The sequence below is a fragment of the Cricetulus griseus genome, chromosome 3, assembly GCF_003668045.3.
Source record: "Cricetulus griseus strain 17A/GY chromosome 3, alternate assembly CriGri-PICRH-1.0, whole genome shotgun sequence".
In the NCBI taxonomy this organism is placed as follows: Eukaryota; Metazoa; Chordata; class Mammalia; order Rodentia; family Cricetidae; genus Cricetulus; species Cricetulus griseus.
In genome coordinates, this window is record NC_048596.1 from 199,106,524 (window position 1) to 199,118,337 (window position 11,814).

At 51.8% G+C, this 11,814-nt stretch overlaps 1 protein-coding gene across 1 annotated transcript; it reads right to left on the minus strand.

Moving 5' to 3' along the window:
• Nucleotides 1-251: 251 nt before the first annotated feature.
• Snai3 (snail family transcriptional repressor 3) lies at nt 252-9,497 on the minus strand. The gene is made up of 5 exons (XM_035441701.1): nt 9,439-9,497; nt 8,993-9,101; nt 6,831-7,302; nt 2,697-3,371; nt 252-1,599 (listed from the first exon to the last, which is right to left on the minus strand). Exons 1-5 carry the CDS (start codon nt 9,495-9,497, stop codon nt 1,418-1,420), a joined length of 1,497 nt encoding a protein of 498 aa, XP_035297592.1. The 3' UTR covers nt 252-1,417.
• Between the last annotated feature and the right edge of the window lie 2,317 nt (nt 9,498-11,814).

Here is an 11,814-nt window from a genome sequence, read left to right on the forward strand (position 1 = left end):
CTAAAAGGCTCCTGGAAGCTCCGGAGAAGCTGGGAACCTGTGCTGCTGGGCCTGGACAAAGGGTGCTGACTCATGTCCCTTGTCCTGGGCCAGAAGTGGAGTGACCACAGCTTCTTACCTAAAAGATGTCAAGAATTCTAACCAGGAGGTGGTAGTGTACACTTCTAATCCCAGCACTTGGGAGGCAGAAGCAGGTGGATCTATGTGAGTTTGAGGCCAGCCTGGTCTATAGGTGAGTGCCAGGATAGGCTCCAAAGCTACACAGATAAACCCTGTCTTGGAAAATGAAAAAAAAAAACTCTTAAAAATTCTCTCTCTGGACTCTCTGAGTCTCTTTTCTGTCTAAATGCCAACTAGAGGCAGTCATATCCACTGGAAGAAGCAAGTCCTGCCCTGTCCTGTGCTGTGCTCGGGATGCTACTCAGCTGCACATAGCCACCCTACCATTTGTCAGCCTTGGTCCCATCCAAGCATCCTCCCTGGGCCCTTAATCCTGGTGTTAGTTGTACACTCATCTTCATTTCTCCAGGTCAAGCCACCTCATGCAGTTTCCCTCTCAGGTTCCATTTCTTCCAGTGAAGGCCCCAAGCTCACTGCTCACAGGGCTCTGAAACACTCTGGCAAGATGCCTTCACTCAGTGTCCTGCCTGCTTTATGCCCAGAAGGGCCCAAGTTATCCAGAATCCCATTGCCCCTGGAGAAGTCTGCCTCTTCCATAGATCTAGGGGATTGGTAAAGACTCAAGACTTCAAGGCTCAAGACAGGAGGACTTTGTCACCCCCACAGCTGCTCTCCTGAGATGTTAAGAGCCACTGAGGCCAGTTCCAAGCAGAGCGAGGGAGATGAGGCACAGACAAGGCAGGACCTGGCTTCAGCCCCATCCTCCCTGGCCCTGCCTTGTCTCAGGGAGAGGATCCAGGATGTGTGTGTGTTCATGTGTACACAAGCATGTGCACATAGGGGCAGGAGAAAATGTGTCTCAAACCCCAGGGCAAAGGCAAGTGAGGCTGGCTGAGAGGTAGCTGTGCTTCCCAAGGTGATACACACATTGTGCTCTCCTCAAGTAAAAATGGTCATTTCAAGTTGCACACAAAGGAACCCAGCTGGCCAGGCTCATTGGTGTCATAGTGGGGTTTGTCCAGTGGTAGTCACTTCCCAATAGTTTCTCTTTTTTGTAACAGGTCCAGCAGACAGGCCAAGCTGAAAATGGAACTGTTGGTTATTGTTTTGGTGAGTCTTGTGGTGAATCTACTGAATGTAGGCCTTGGAAAAAGGTGCCCAAAGGCTCCACAGGGCTTCTTGCATCTGGATGGACACAGGTAACAGTGGGCTAAGCCCCTGCCTCCTCTGATTGTCCTGGATGATACAGAACCACTGAGAATATTGTCAGGCTTGGCCCCTCCACCCTGCTGTGCCTCTAGGGGCCAGGACAGCAGCCAGCTTCCTCATGCCGTGCCAAGAGAGACATTCGGGAGAAGGCCTTAGAGCAGACAGTACAGCGGTACTTCTTGGTACCGGCATGAGTCTGCAGATGAGCCCGCAGGTTGGAGCGGTCAGCAAAGGCCCTGCTGCAGTGAGGACAAGAATAGGGCTTCTCACCTGTGGGAGGAAGATGAGAAGCCGGGTGAGGGACCAGAGCTAGGGCAAATCCCACAGGCTGTGGCCAATGGTGAAATGTCCCTGTCTATCAATGAGTAACTTGCCCCTGGATCATCACAGCCCTAGCACCCAAGGTCAGAGCCCTTTGGACAGTCAGAGTGTCACTCTGGAAAAGATCACAGTATCAGACTTTCTGAGACAAAGGCAGTGACCAGGAGAAGTACTGGGAGCCTCTGGCAGCCCTTCCTGGCCACTGACCAGCATAATATTGAGCTACCATGAGGACAGAGCTGGATGGAGGGCACTCTATTCCTGGACACAGGCACCATCTCCATCAGGGCCACTAAGGATTGGAACAAAATCTTTCTGCTGGGACCTTGGCTTCCAGGATAACCCTTCCAAGTGGAAGGCAAGGGGGTCATTGCGTGTTGTGTGTCTGGTTCTGCAGCCCACAAGGGGCACTTGTATCCTATCTGGTTACAGTTCTCCAAATCTACAGTCTGCCCTTCCTGTTGGGGTCTCCACTGTGGCCAGGCTTCTTCACCTTCACACACTTTGCTGGCCCTGAAGCCACCAAAGGTGGGTAGAGAGGCGCCCCTGGAGACCTGCAGTCCTCAGTCTTGTCTTTCAAGATAGACCTACTTCCTGACAGCTACCCTACTCAGAAATGAGGCCTTTGCAAAAATGACAGAGTTAAGCTCAGGCCATTTGTGTGGAGCCTAGTTTTATGACTTACAGGGGTCTCCCTCCCCTTACAGTGGAGATACAGACACATGGGGAGGAGATGTTAGAAGGTCAGGGGTAGACACAGATGTGGCCAATTGCCAATGAGTAGGGTGGCTTCCAGGAAACAAGAGAGGCAAGAAATGTCATTCCTACAGTCTTCTAGAAGAATGTGGCCTGGCCATGCCTGGATTTCAGGTTTCTGGCCTCAGGACCTTGAGGTGACATGTTTGTGGTGCTCTTGTCTGTCAGCAGTTGCAGGAGAGGCCAGGACCCTGCCAATGTGGAGACCAGCCTCTCCTTCCTTCTGCCCATGGTCCAGCCCCTTCTCCAACCCAGATCCTTTTCTGGGATTGCAGCCCTGCCCATCCTACCTGTATGGGTGCGGATGTGGCCCTGGAGCAGCCAGGGCCTGGAGAAGGCCTTGCCGCATGCCTTGCAGATGCAGGGCAGTGTGTGGGTGCGGATATGCATCTTGAGGGCACCCAGGCTGGCATACTCCTTGTCACAGTACCTGCAGGTGAAGGTGGGCCCAGCCGGCAGGTGGCAGTGCAGCTGCTGGTGCCTGGCCAGGCTGGCCAGTGTATGATAGGGTCTGTGGCAGTGGATGCACTCAAAACTATCTGGGACTTGAGATGTTCCCTCAGCCCTTAGTTGTTTATCGAGAGCTCCATCCGGGTTTAGGATTGGGGGCCACCGTGTGGGCAGCACCAACAGCGGGGGCAGATTGAGGCTGTCTTTGAGGGGAACACTGGGGGCCTGGCCAGCCCGAGGGCCCATGCAGCTAGTTTCCTGGGGTTCTGGCCCAGAGCCTCCCAGAGCTTCCCCGTGTTGTGGCAGAAGAGGCAGAGAGATGCAGGCAATGGCAGAGGTGCTGTCCCAGGGCTGTAGAGGGTCACTGGGAGAGGAAGGGGCCTCCTCATCTGGCAGGTGGCAGGATCCCACCGGCTCCTCACAGGCAGAGCAGGAGCCATCAGCTTCTAGAAGGGCAGAAGGGAGAGAGAACACACAGTGAGGAATTAGACCACAGTGCTTGGGCTTACAAACCTCTGCTCATTTATCTAACTGCAGTCCAGCCAGTCTTCTAGGTCATCAGCAGCCAGCAGGAAGCCAGAGCTACAAATGCCTACTATGAACCCATCATTCCTACAGCAGCCAGGCTTTCTCACCTTCACCTACTGTTCTGATCCATACAAGGTGTTGATAATGGGAGGCAAAATCCGAGGAATGCATGAACTATGCAAATCCAGACACTAGAAAGGGGACTGGGTTTCCTTGTTTAAAGCGAGGAAAGGGAAATATCTTCCAGGAACTCCAGTACTTAGGAACATAAACAGTTGCATAGCCAGGCATGGGGGTACACATCTGAAAACCTAGCACTCAGGAGACTAAGTCAGGAGGATTTCAAGTCTGAGCCAGCCTGGGCTACATAAGACACCCCAAGAATCAGCTCCTCACAGGAGTCCTTGCTCTAAGTCTGTGTCTGGGCATTTTGTCTACAGAGCCCCAGTCCTACATCTGGACAGTGGGCAGCAGCTGGGGTTAGCACCCTTGGACTCCCACACAGAAATATGAGCTCAGAACAAAAGGAACCTGGTAAAAACAGCCACCCACCCCCACAGCAATTAGCCTCCAGTCACCACAGGGTCACCCACCCCTGTGGCGTCTCCTTGAGTGTGTCATGATGTGCTGTGCTCAGCCACATCCCTGGCCACTGGACAGCACACACTTGCTACTTGTCAACTTGCACAAACATGTCCAACCAGCCAGGAAAGTGGCTGGAGCTGGTGGCAGCTGCTTAACTAGGCAGCATCAGATCTAGTCCTGGCTTTATGTGTCTTTTGGTTGTGGCTCCTGTATTTGTAGTCAGAATTTCATGTGTTTAATCAAATAATGCCAGTATCCCTCCCCACATGCAAAAAGACCAGGCAAACTTTGGATTCCCCAAAGACAGAAGCACCAATCAGTCCTCCATCCACCCGTGCCAGACAAATCTCTAGCCTTGTTTCTGCCTTGATGACAATGCGTTGGGTAGAAGTGGCAGTCCATGGGTTGGGAGGGAATATTCCCAAATGAAATGCTCAATTAGAAACTAGTATATGGGGGCCGGAGAGATGGCTCAGTGTTTAAGAGCACTGGTTGCTCTTTCAGAGGACCTGGGTTCAATTCCCAGCACCTACATGGGAGCTCACAACTGTCTGTAACTCCAGTTCCAAGGGATCTAATACCCTCATACAGGCAAACCAATGTACATGAAAGTTTTTTAAAAGAAACTAGTATATGTACAAAGAAAGTTTTTACAGCTGCAATGAAAGGTCTAATAGCACAATTTAAAAATAGGTACAGAAGGGTGGGAACATAGCTCAGGTGGTAGAGTGCTTGCCCAGCACGCAAGAAGTTCTGGGTTCCTTCTCCAAACTGGGTGTGACATTGTACACTTGTAATCCTAATTAGGGAGGTGGAGGCACCATGATCAGAAGGTGAAAGTCATCAGCTACAGAGTTCAAGGTTAGCCTGTGATAATGGGACATCCCCCCTTAAAAACAGTGGAGGGATATAGGAATATCTATTTCTCCAAAGACAACACACCGTGAAGTTGACAAGATGGCTCAGCAAGCAAACATGCTTGCAGCCAACTCTGACAACCTGAGCTTTATCTCCACCCATATGATGCAAGGGGAAGCCAGCTCTTGCATATTATTCTCTGACCTCCCTGCACACGCCATGATACCCCATATCCACACCCACCCACAAATAATATAGTTTTCTTAATTTAAAAAAGGATATACAAGTGGGCAATAAGCACACAAGAAAATACCCAATATCGTTAGATAGCAGAAAAATGCAAATTAAAACCATGTTAAGATCCCTCTTCATACTACAAGGATGGCTAGAAGTTTAAAAAAAAAAAAAGGCAACAAGTGTTGGTGAGGATGTGGAGAACCAGAAAGCTAAATCCATTTACTCTCTCCCTACCTGAGCTCTTTCACACATTTCCCCCTAACTGTATAGCTGGCATATAAAACACACAATACTCTGGTTGGGGAGGAGTGCGGGATAGCAGAGACTGTCAGTAAAGCTCTGGACAGTAGGATGAGGCCACCATTCTGGGAAGTTTCACTGGGGTCCTGTCTGCAGGCAAATCTGTACCGCTGAGACCCAGGCAGAGCACAGGGACCCATGGAGCGGGGGACCTGGGAGATGAGGTCCTCAGTGCACTCTGGCTCAAGGAATCTCTGAGGCCCCTTAAAAGGCGTTTACTTCAGCACCTCAAGTCCTACTCTAGGGTGACATCCTGATAGGAGGAGAACCACTGGGGCCATGGTGTCCTGGGAAAGCCAAGATGGAATTCTAAGGGGCTTCGAGGCTATTCTGAACAAACCCTTACCCCGCAACAGAGCACTGCAGGGCAATCTGATTTGCTCATTTAAGTGGTAAGCTGAGATGTGCTGTAGGAGTGTACCCTAAGGTTTTAAACTTTCAAAACCATGGCTTGGGGCTAGAGGTGCGGTTCAGTGGTCGAGTGCTTGACTAGCCTTGTATGAGGCACTGATTGCATCCTCAGTACAAGAAAAACACTGCATTCACTGTAAATACAACTTTCTACCTCCTCTATAAGAAGACCCACCGCCCAACTAAAAGAAAGCTTTTATCGCACTCTAGTAGCTTCTCTTTTGTTACAAAATTACTGGTGGTGACTCATTAAATTGAATTCCTAGATAGCACCCTCTAGTGGCAACATGGGTGATGGGGCCTGATTCAAGGAAATCCCCTCTCCCCGCAACTGGGGTTCTGGGTAAGACCACATAGGTCAGGGGTGCCAGCCTGAGCCCTGAGATCCAAAGTATCCCAGGCACTGGGCAAGTCCCTAGTGGGTCTTTCCAAGAAGCTGCCCACCTGGGTAGGGATGGCTCTGACCTACGGCAGCAGGCTGGCTCTAAGGACTAAGGGTTCTCGCCCCAGATGCTTCAGACCTCAAGCCCTTGAGCCTATCAGGAATGTTGAACATTTGAGCCTGTGTGTGGAGAGTGCTCTGCCTTGGTCACTGCACCGGGAGAGAGCAAGGGAGTTTCTGGAAGGAGGGAAGGCCGCCAGAGGTTCTGCTTGCTCTATCAATGAGTTCACTACCCCCAGGTAGGATGCTCTGGGGGAGTCCTGCCTTTTCTCACCAGCCACCCTCTGGGGGTAGGACAAATTTCCTGGCTTGTGGTCAGTGAGGCCTTCCCTGGGTGGGTGTATACAGCACCTGGGACATATTTTAAATTTGGACTCTTCCAGGCCTACACGGAAGCCTTCAGGGTCTCCTTAGCTGGAGCGGTAGTGTTGGCAGTACACAGGGAGAGCTTCAGGGAGACCCGGGCTCAGGAAACTTTCAAGTGAGAAGAGCCTTAAGGTCCACGTCTCCAGAGAAGTTGCCCTGAGCACATCCCTCTTGGAGTTCCAGTCTTAGCCCAGAAGGGAACCCAGTTCCCTATTGTGCTGGAAAACTTGACCCCTTTCCCTCTCACCTGCGAGAGGTGTGACCCAGCACCCAAGGACTTCCCAGTAGCCTCCTGTCCCGTCCCGCAGCACTGAGAGCTGGGGACGGAGTTCCCGCCAGCCCCTACCTCTCTGTGTCTCCAGTTGCCCGTAGTTGGGGACCCTGTGACTGGAGTGCGTTTTCACCAGGAAGGAGCGCGGCATGGTCTCCTCCCTAGAGGTGGCAGGATCTCGAGCCTGCAGCGGGATAGGGGCTGCAGTGCAGGGCTGTAGCGTCCCGCGGTGCCCGCGGCAGCGCAGCCCGCAGGTGCGAGAAGGGTCAGGTTCATTAGCATAGCGCACCACCTCGACCAACCAGAACGGAGCACGGCGGGGCGGGGCCGAGAAGCCACGCCCGGGACAGGTGCGCGGGCGGGGAACCCGCCGCGTGGTCGGCGGTGTCTGCCCCACGGGACTTGGCTGGCCCGGGCCGCGGTCACGCACCGACCCCGCGGGGGCTGTCTATCGACCTGCCATGGATGAAAGAGCAGAGTTCAGGGTTGGGTGACAGTGACTAGCCAACTACTGGGACAAGCCTAGTCCCTATCCTTTGCAGCATCCTCTAATCCATGCCCGGGACAATTGGAACAACACTGTCTGATTGTTTAGGTTCTCTATGAGGATGTTTACGACTTTAGGGGTCTGGTGGGACAGTCTGTGGGTAGTGGACATAGCACCACCTGGGTGTGCCTGTGGCTGAGTAGCAGGGCTGTTTGGCCAGAAATGAGCTTTACACGCTATTCCCTGGCATCTGTGGGCTGATGTGGGAAGAGAAGGTGAGTCTGCAGAGTAGCAGACAGCGAGGAAATAGGACTGAGTCACCCTGGCTTTCAGGGCACAGTAGGTGGAGGGAGTCATTCCATTCTACTTCGCACAGGAGAAAACCAAGGTTCTGAGAGGTCTGTGGACAACAGAATGGGGACTGGCTCACACTTCTGGCTGGTTAGATGTGGCTGTGAGTACTCATTTGTTCTTCTGGAAGGAAGTGTGGAAGCAGGACATCTGTAGGGAGGCTCTCTGAGGACACATGCCTGCTGGCTGCCCACTCACCTGTTCTTTAGACTTGTAAGAGTCTATTTGTAGTCTTTTGGACTTCTCTCCTTCCAGGCATAGATAAGGCCTATGGTTCCTGAACCAGCTCCCACTCGCCCATTGTGTGGTCTTTGGCCAATCCTCCAAGCTCATCTCCTAACCCCCTTAATGAGAGAGGATCTGGCACATCTGAGAGAAACTGCCAGCTTCGTGAAGAGTTCTGGGCCCACCTTTGAGGTGGGGTCAATGGGCTTTTGGGCATTCAGGAGCTATTACCCTGAAGGAAGTTGGAGACCCTCATTTCACAGGTTCCCTCACCTTATGGCTGTGCGAGCTCAGTCTTAGCTGTGACTCACAGTTACCACATGCAGCCCCAGGAAGAAGGAGTAGTTGTCTCCCTTAGTGGGGTTTAAAATTCTAAGCCCCTTGCAGTGGGAAGCCTCCGCAGTGTGAGAGAGGCTTGCCTCAGTCATCACAAGCCTCTTCAGAAAGACATGCTGGTTAGATGCCCGAGTCTTACCTATTGCCTACGTGCTGTGCTGGTCATTCACCTCCGTTAGCAGAGACCCAGGTTTGGGAACCAACTCACAGGTTTCAGCATGCTCTGTCGGTCCCCATGGAGCTCCCAGAAACCTCAAGACCTGTGGAACAGGCCACAGGAAAACCAGCAGCTCTGACAACAGTGAGGCAGACACTCACCCCCTTATCACAGTGACAACTAACTCCAAATGCTACCTGACTGGGGGCTCCCACTAACATGCCCACAAGAGAAGTCATGGTTTGTCCATGCCTTGGTCTCTGATGTATTGACTGAGCTGATAGATGGTGTCATGGGTTGAACTATGTCAATTCAATGGGCTACAACTGTGTGATTTGATTCAAATGCTGTCTTTGCAGATGCTGATTCACGAGGAGGTAATTAGAATGGGTTCTAACCCAGTGATCAATGTCCTGACAGAGAGCACAGTTAGACTTGAGTGTGCATAGGGTAGGGAGCTGCCTGTTGTTAGGACAGAGGTTGTACAGGGTCGGTGGGAGAGTCAAGATAGAGGCCTAAGGCCTGAGCAAGGGGTCAGCAACTGGGGAGCCCTTGTCACCTTCCCTCCCAGCTCTGACACACCTCCACATGGGACTTGTGGCCTCCAAACACACTCCCGGTGTTCTCCCACTTTGTGGTATTCCAGCACCCATGGCACTTGCACAGATGGGAGCGGCAGGCTGGGTCTGGCCTGCAGAAACATGGCAGTTTGTGGATGAGCACATTGCAGTCCTCAGCTCCACAGTGCATTTCTGAGAGCGTGTGGGGGACAGAGTGCTGTCACTGTCCCTGCTCTGTGCCTCATCCTCCCAGGGACACAGCCTCCCCTGGGGTCTCCCAGGGCTTCTGGCATTCAGAACTGGATTGATTACACGAGGGAGGTGTGGTCTGCAAACAGCCTCACCAGCCCACCTTCTCCTTGCTCTTCCCTGAGTGTTGAGAGTTGGTTCAGTCTTCCCACTTACTACCAAAAGATCCCAGTTGCAGATATTCCTTGGCCTTGAACCACACTAGGCCTGGACACCTACCATGTGTGGATGAAGCCTTTTTCTCCAGCATTTTCAATGTTCGGAGAGAGGGCTGACATGTCGCAGGGGAGGGCCCAAGAGGAGGGCAACTCAGTGACAGACTTTGTGCTACTATCCCTCGCCCAAACCTGGCCCACCCAGGTGTTTCATATACAAGGAGCCTTTCTCAACCCCCTCCTGGCATGACATCCTCAGCTGAGGATCTGGGTCCTCTGCAATGCCTTGGTTTCCAGGTGAGCTGAGTAGGAAGCAGGAAGGCTTCACTTTGTCCTCTCCTGGACAAGCTTGGGGCAGGCTCTTCAAAATCTTTTCATCCAATGGTAACAGTGGTTTCTGATTGTTTCTCCAAGGCCTCATGAGCTCAAACCAGGGTGTTCCTACACTAAGCAGGTGAGCACCAAGCATACCATACAAATGTGCTTGAAGACTCATGGGAAGCCAAGACTCCTGCAGCCAGGGAGGTTGGGCACTGGTTGTTTGGTTAAGAAGTGAGGTTCTTGGGCATACAGTGCTAAAGCCTTGAAAATCACACAGCGCTGTGTTTGTTCTGGTGCTGTGGGGGAGCACACAGATCTCCTAAGACCCAGATGTGGAGATCACTGACAGTTCCTCGGAGGCCTGAGGCTGAGGATCCCCATGCTCTGGTTTTTGCCTCTAGTTGGCCACCTGACCCTTTCCTAAGGGGAAGATCCAGGAACCTGTGATCAGGGTGCTTTCTAGGAAGCAGGGTGCTAGCTTCTGGTGCTGCTGCATAACGTGAAACTAAGGGCATGTTGCTGCCTGCCCAGGCTTCCGATGCCCTTGATGCCACAGGGCATAGCAGCATGGTCTGGGGGAGGATGGTTGAGTGTGTGTGTGTGGGGGTCGGTGACAGGAGACCCAGGTGGCTTCCTACTACTTATAGAACAGTCCAAGGTGGGGAAAGACCCTAACTTGCTGAACTTCCAGCCTAGACGTGAGCCACATCTAAGGACAGGGGTACCTGCTTGCAGATATTGTGCCCATTAGCTTTGCTCATGGCCTGGGGAGACTATTCTGTCCCTCCCTCTGGCAGACTATATGGCAGTAGGTTTGTGTGTAATACTCTCAGGAAGGGTTGTGGCCCCTCTGTTCTAAGGGGCACCCCACTAGTATTGCAGATTCTAGTTACTTGTCTCCAAAGAGGTTTTTTTTTTTTTTTTTTTTTCCTTCCGAAAATACAAGGGAATATTGGCTACTTTCTGAATCTAAGACTGCTTCACCTGGCATGGATCTGCTGACATCTGCCTTGTCTGGATTTCCTACCCTGCTTGGGGTTTACTCTGATGTCCCTCCAGAAACACCTAGATGTGGAGTCACCTGAAGGTGCCCAGACCAATAGGGGAACAAGACTGAGGTAGTATCTTCAGATGGATGCTACCTCATGGCTTTGCTAAGGGGGTAACTACCCTCAAAACTCAAACACAGAGCTGAGAAGGGTGTAGGCCCTTCTGAGCACAGGAGGTGTCTGTCATATCATATCCTACAGCCTTGAAGGGCAGCCTTAGGGCTTCCATGAACCAAATCAAAGAAAGGAATCAGGAGTTCTACAAGTCCAGAAAAATTTCATCATGGGGTGTTCTAGAAATAATGGACACATTTGGGGAGGTATGGGCAAGTAATGAGATTGATACCTACTTTTCGTTGTTTCTTTTCACTCAGGGACTGCTGTGCCTGTGGTAGGTTAGGTTTTTGTTGTTTTGGTTTTTGGACACAGGGTTTCTCTGTCTAACACCTCTGGCTGTCCTAGAACTCACTTTGTAGACCAGGCTGGCCTCAAACTCACAGGGATCTACTTGTCTCTGCCTTTTTTTTTCTATTTTTTATTTAAATTAGAAAAAGCTTGTTTTACATGCCAATCCCAGTTCCCCCTCTCTCCCTTCCTCCCCTGCCCCCTACTAACCCCTTATCCCATCCCGTCTGCTTCCCAGAGAAGGTGAGGCCTTCCATGGGGATCTTCAAAGTCTGTCATATTTGAAGCAGGGCCTAGGGCCTCCCTCATGTGTCTAGGCTGAGAGAGTATCCCTCTATGTGGATTGGGCTCCCAGAGTCCATTCATATACTAGGGACAAATACTGATCTACTACCAGAAGCCCCACAGATTGCCAAAGCCTCTTCATTGACACCCACGTTCAGGGGGTCTCGAACAGTCCTATGCTGGTTTCCCAGCAATCAGTCTGGGGTCCATGAGCTCCCCCTTGTTCAGGTCAGCTGTTTGTGTTGCCTCTGCCTCTTAAATGATTGGATTAAAGGGGTGCACTACCACACCTTGCTAACCTGTGGTAGGTTTGTCATCTATCCAAGTGAATGGGAACCATGTACTCGAAAAGTAGCTAGTCATGTGGGACACAGGAAAGG

Excerpts from the sequence above, each read along its gene's own strand:
- Snai3 (XM_035441701.1), bottom strand. The coding sequence starts at position 9,497 with ATGTCAGCCCTCTCTCCGAACATTGAAAATGCTGGAGAAAAAGGCTTC. Across the intron at positions 9,102-9,438 it reads AAAGGCTTCATCCACACATG|GCCAGACCCAGCCTGCCGCT; the intron begins GTAGGTGTCCAG and ends ATGTTTCTGCAG. Across the intron at positions 1,600-2,696 it reads CCACATCCGCACCCATACAG|GTGAGAAGCCCTATTCTTGT; the intron begins GTAGGATGGGCA and ends TTCCTCCCACAG.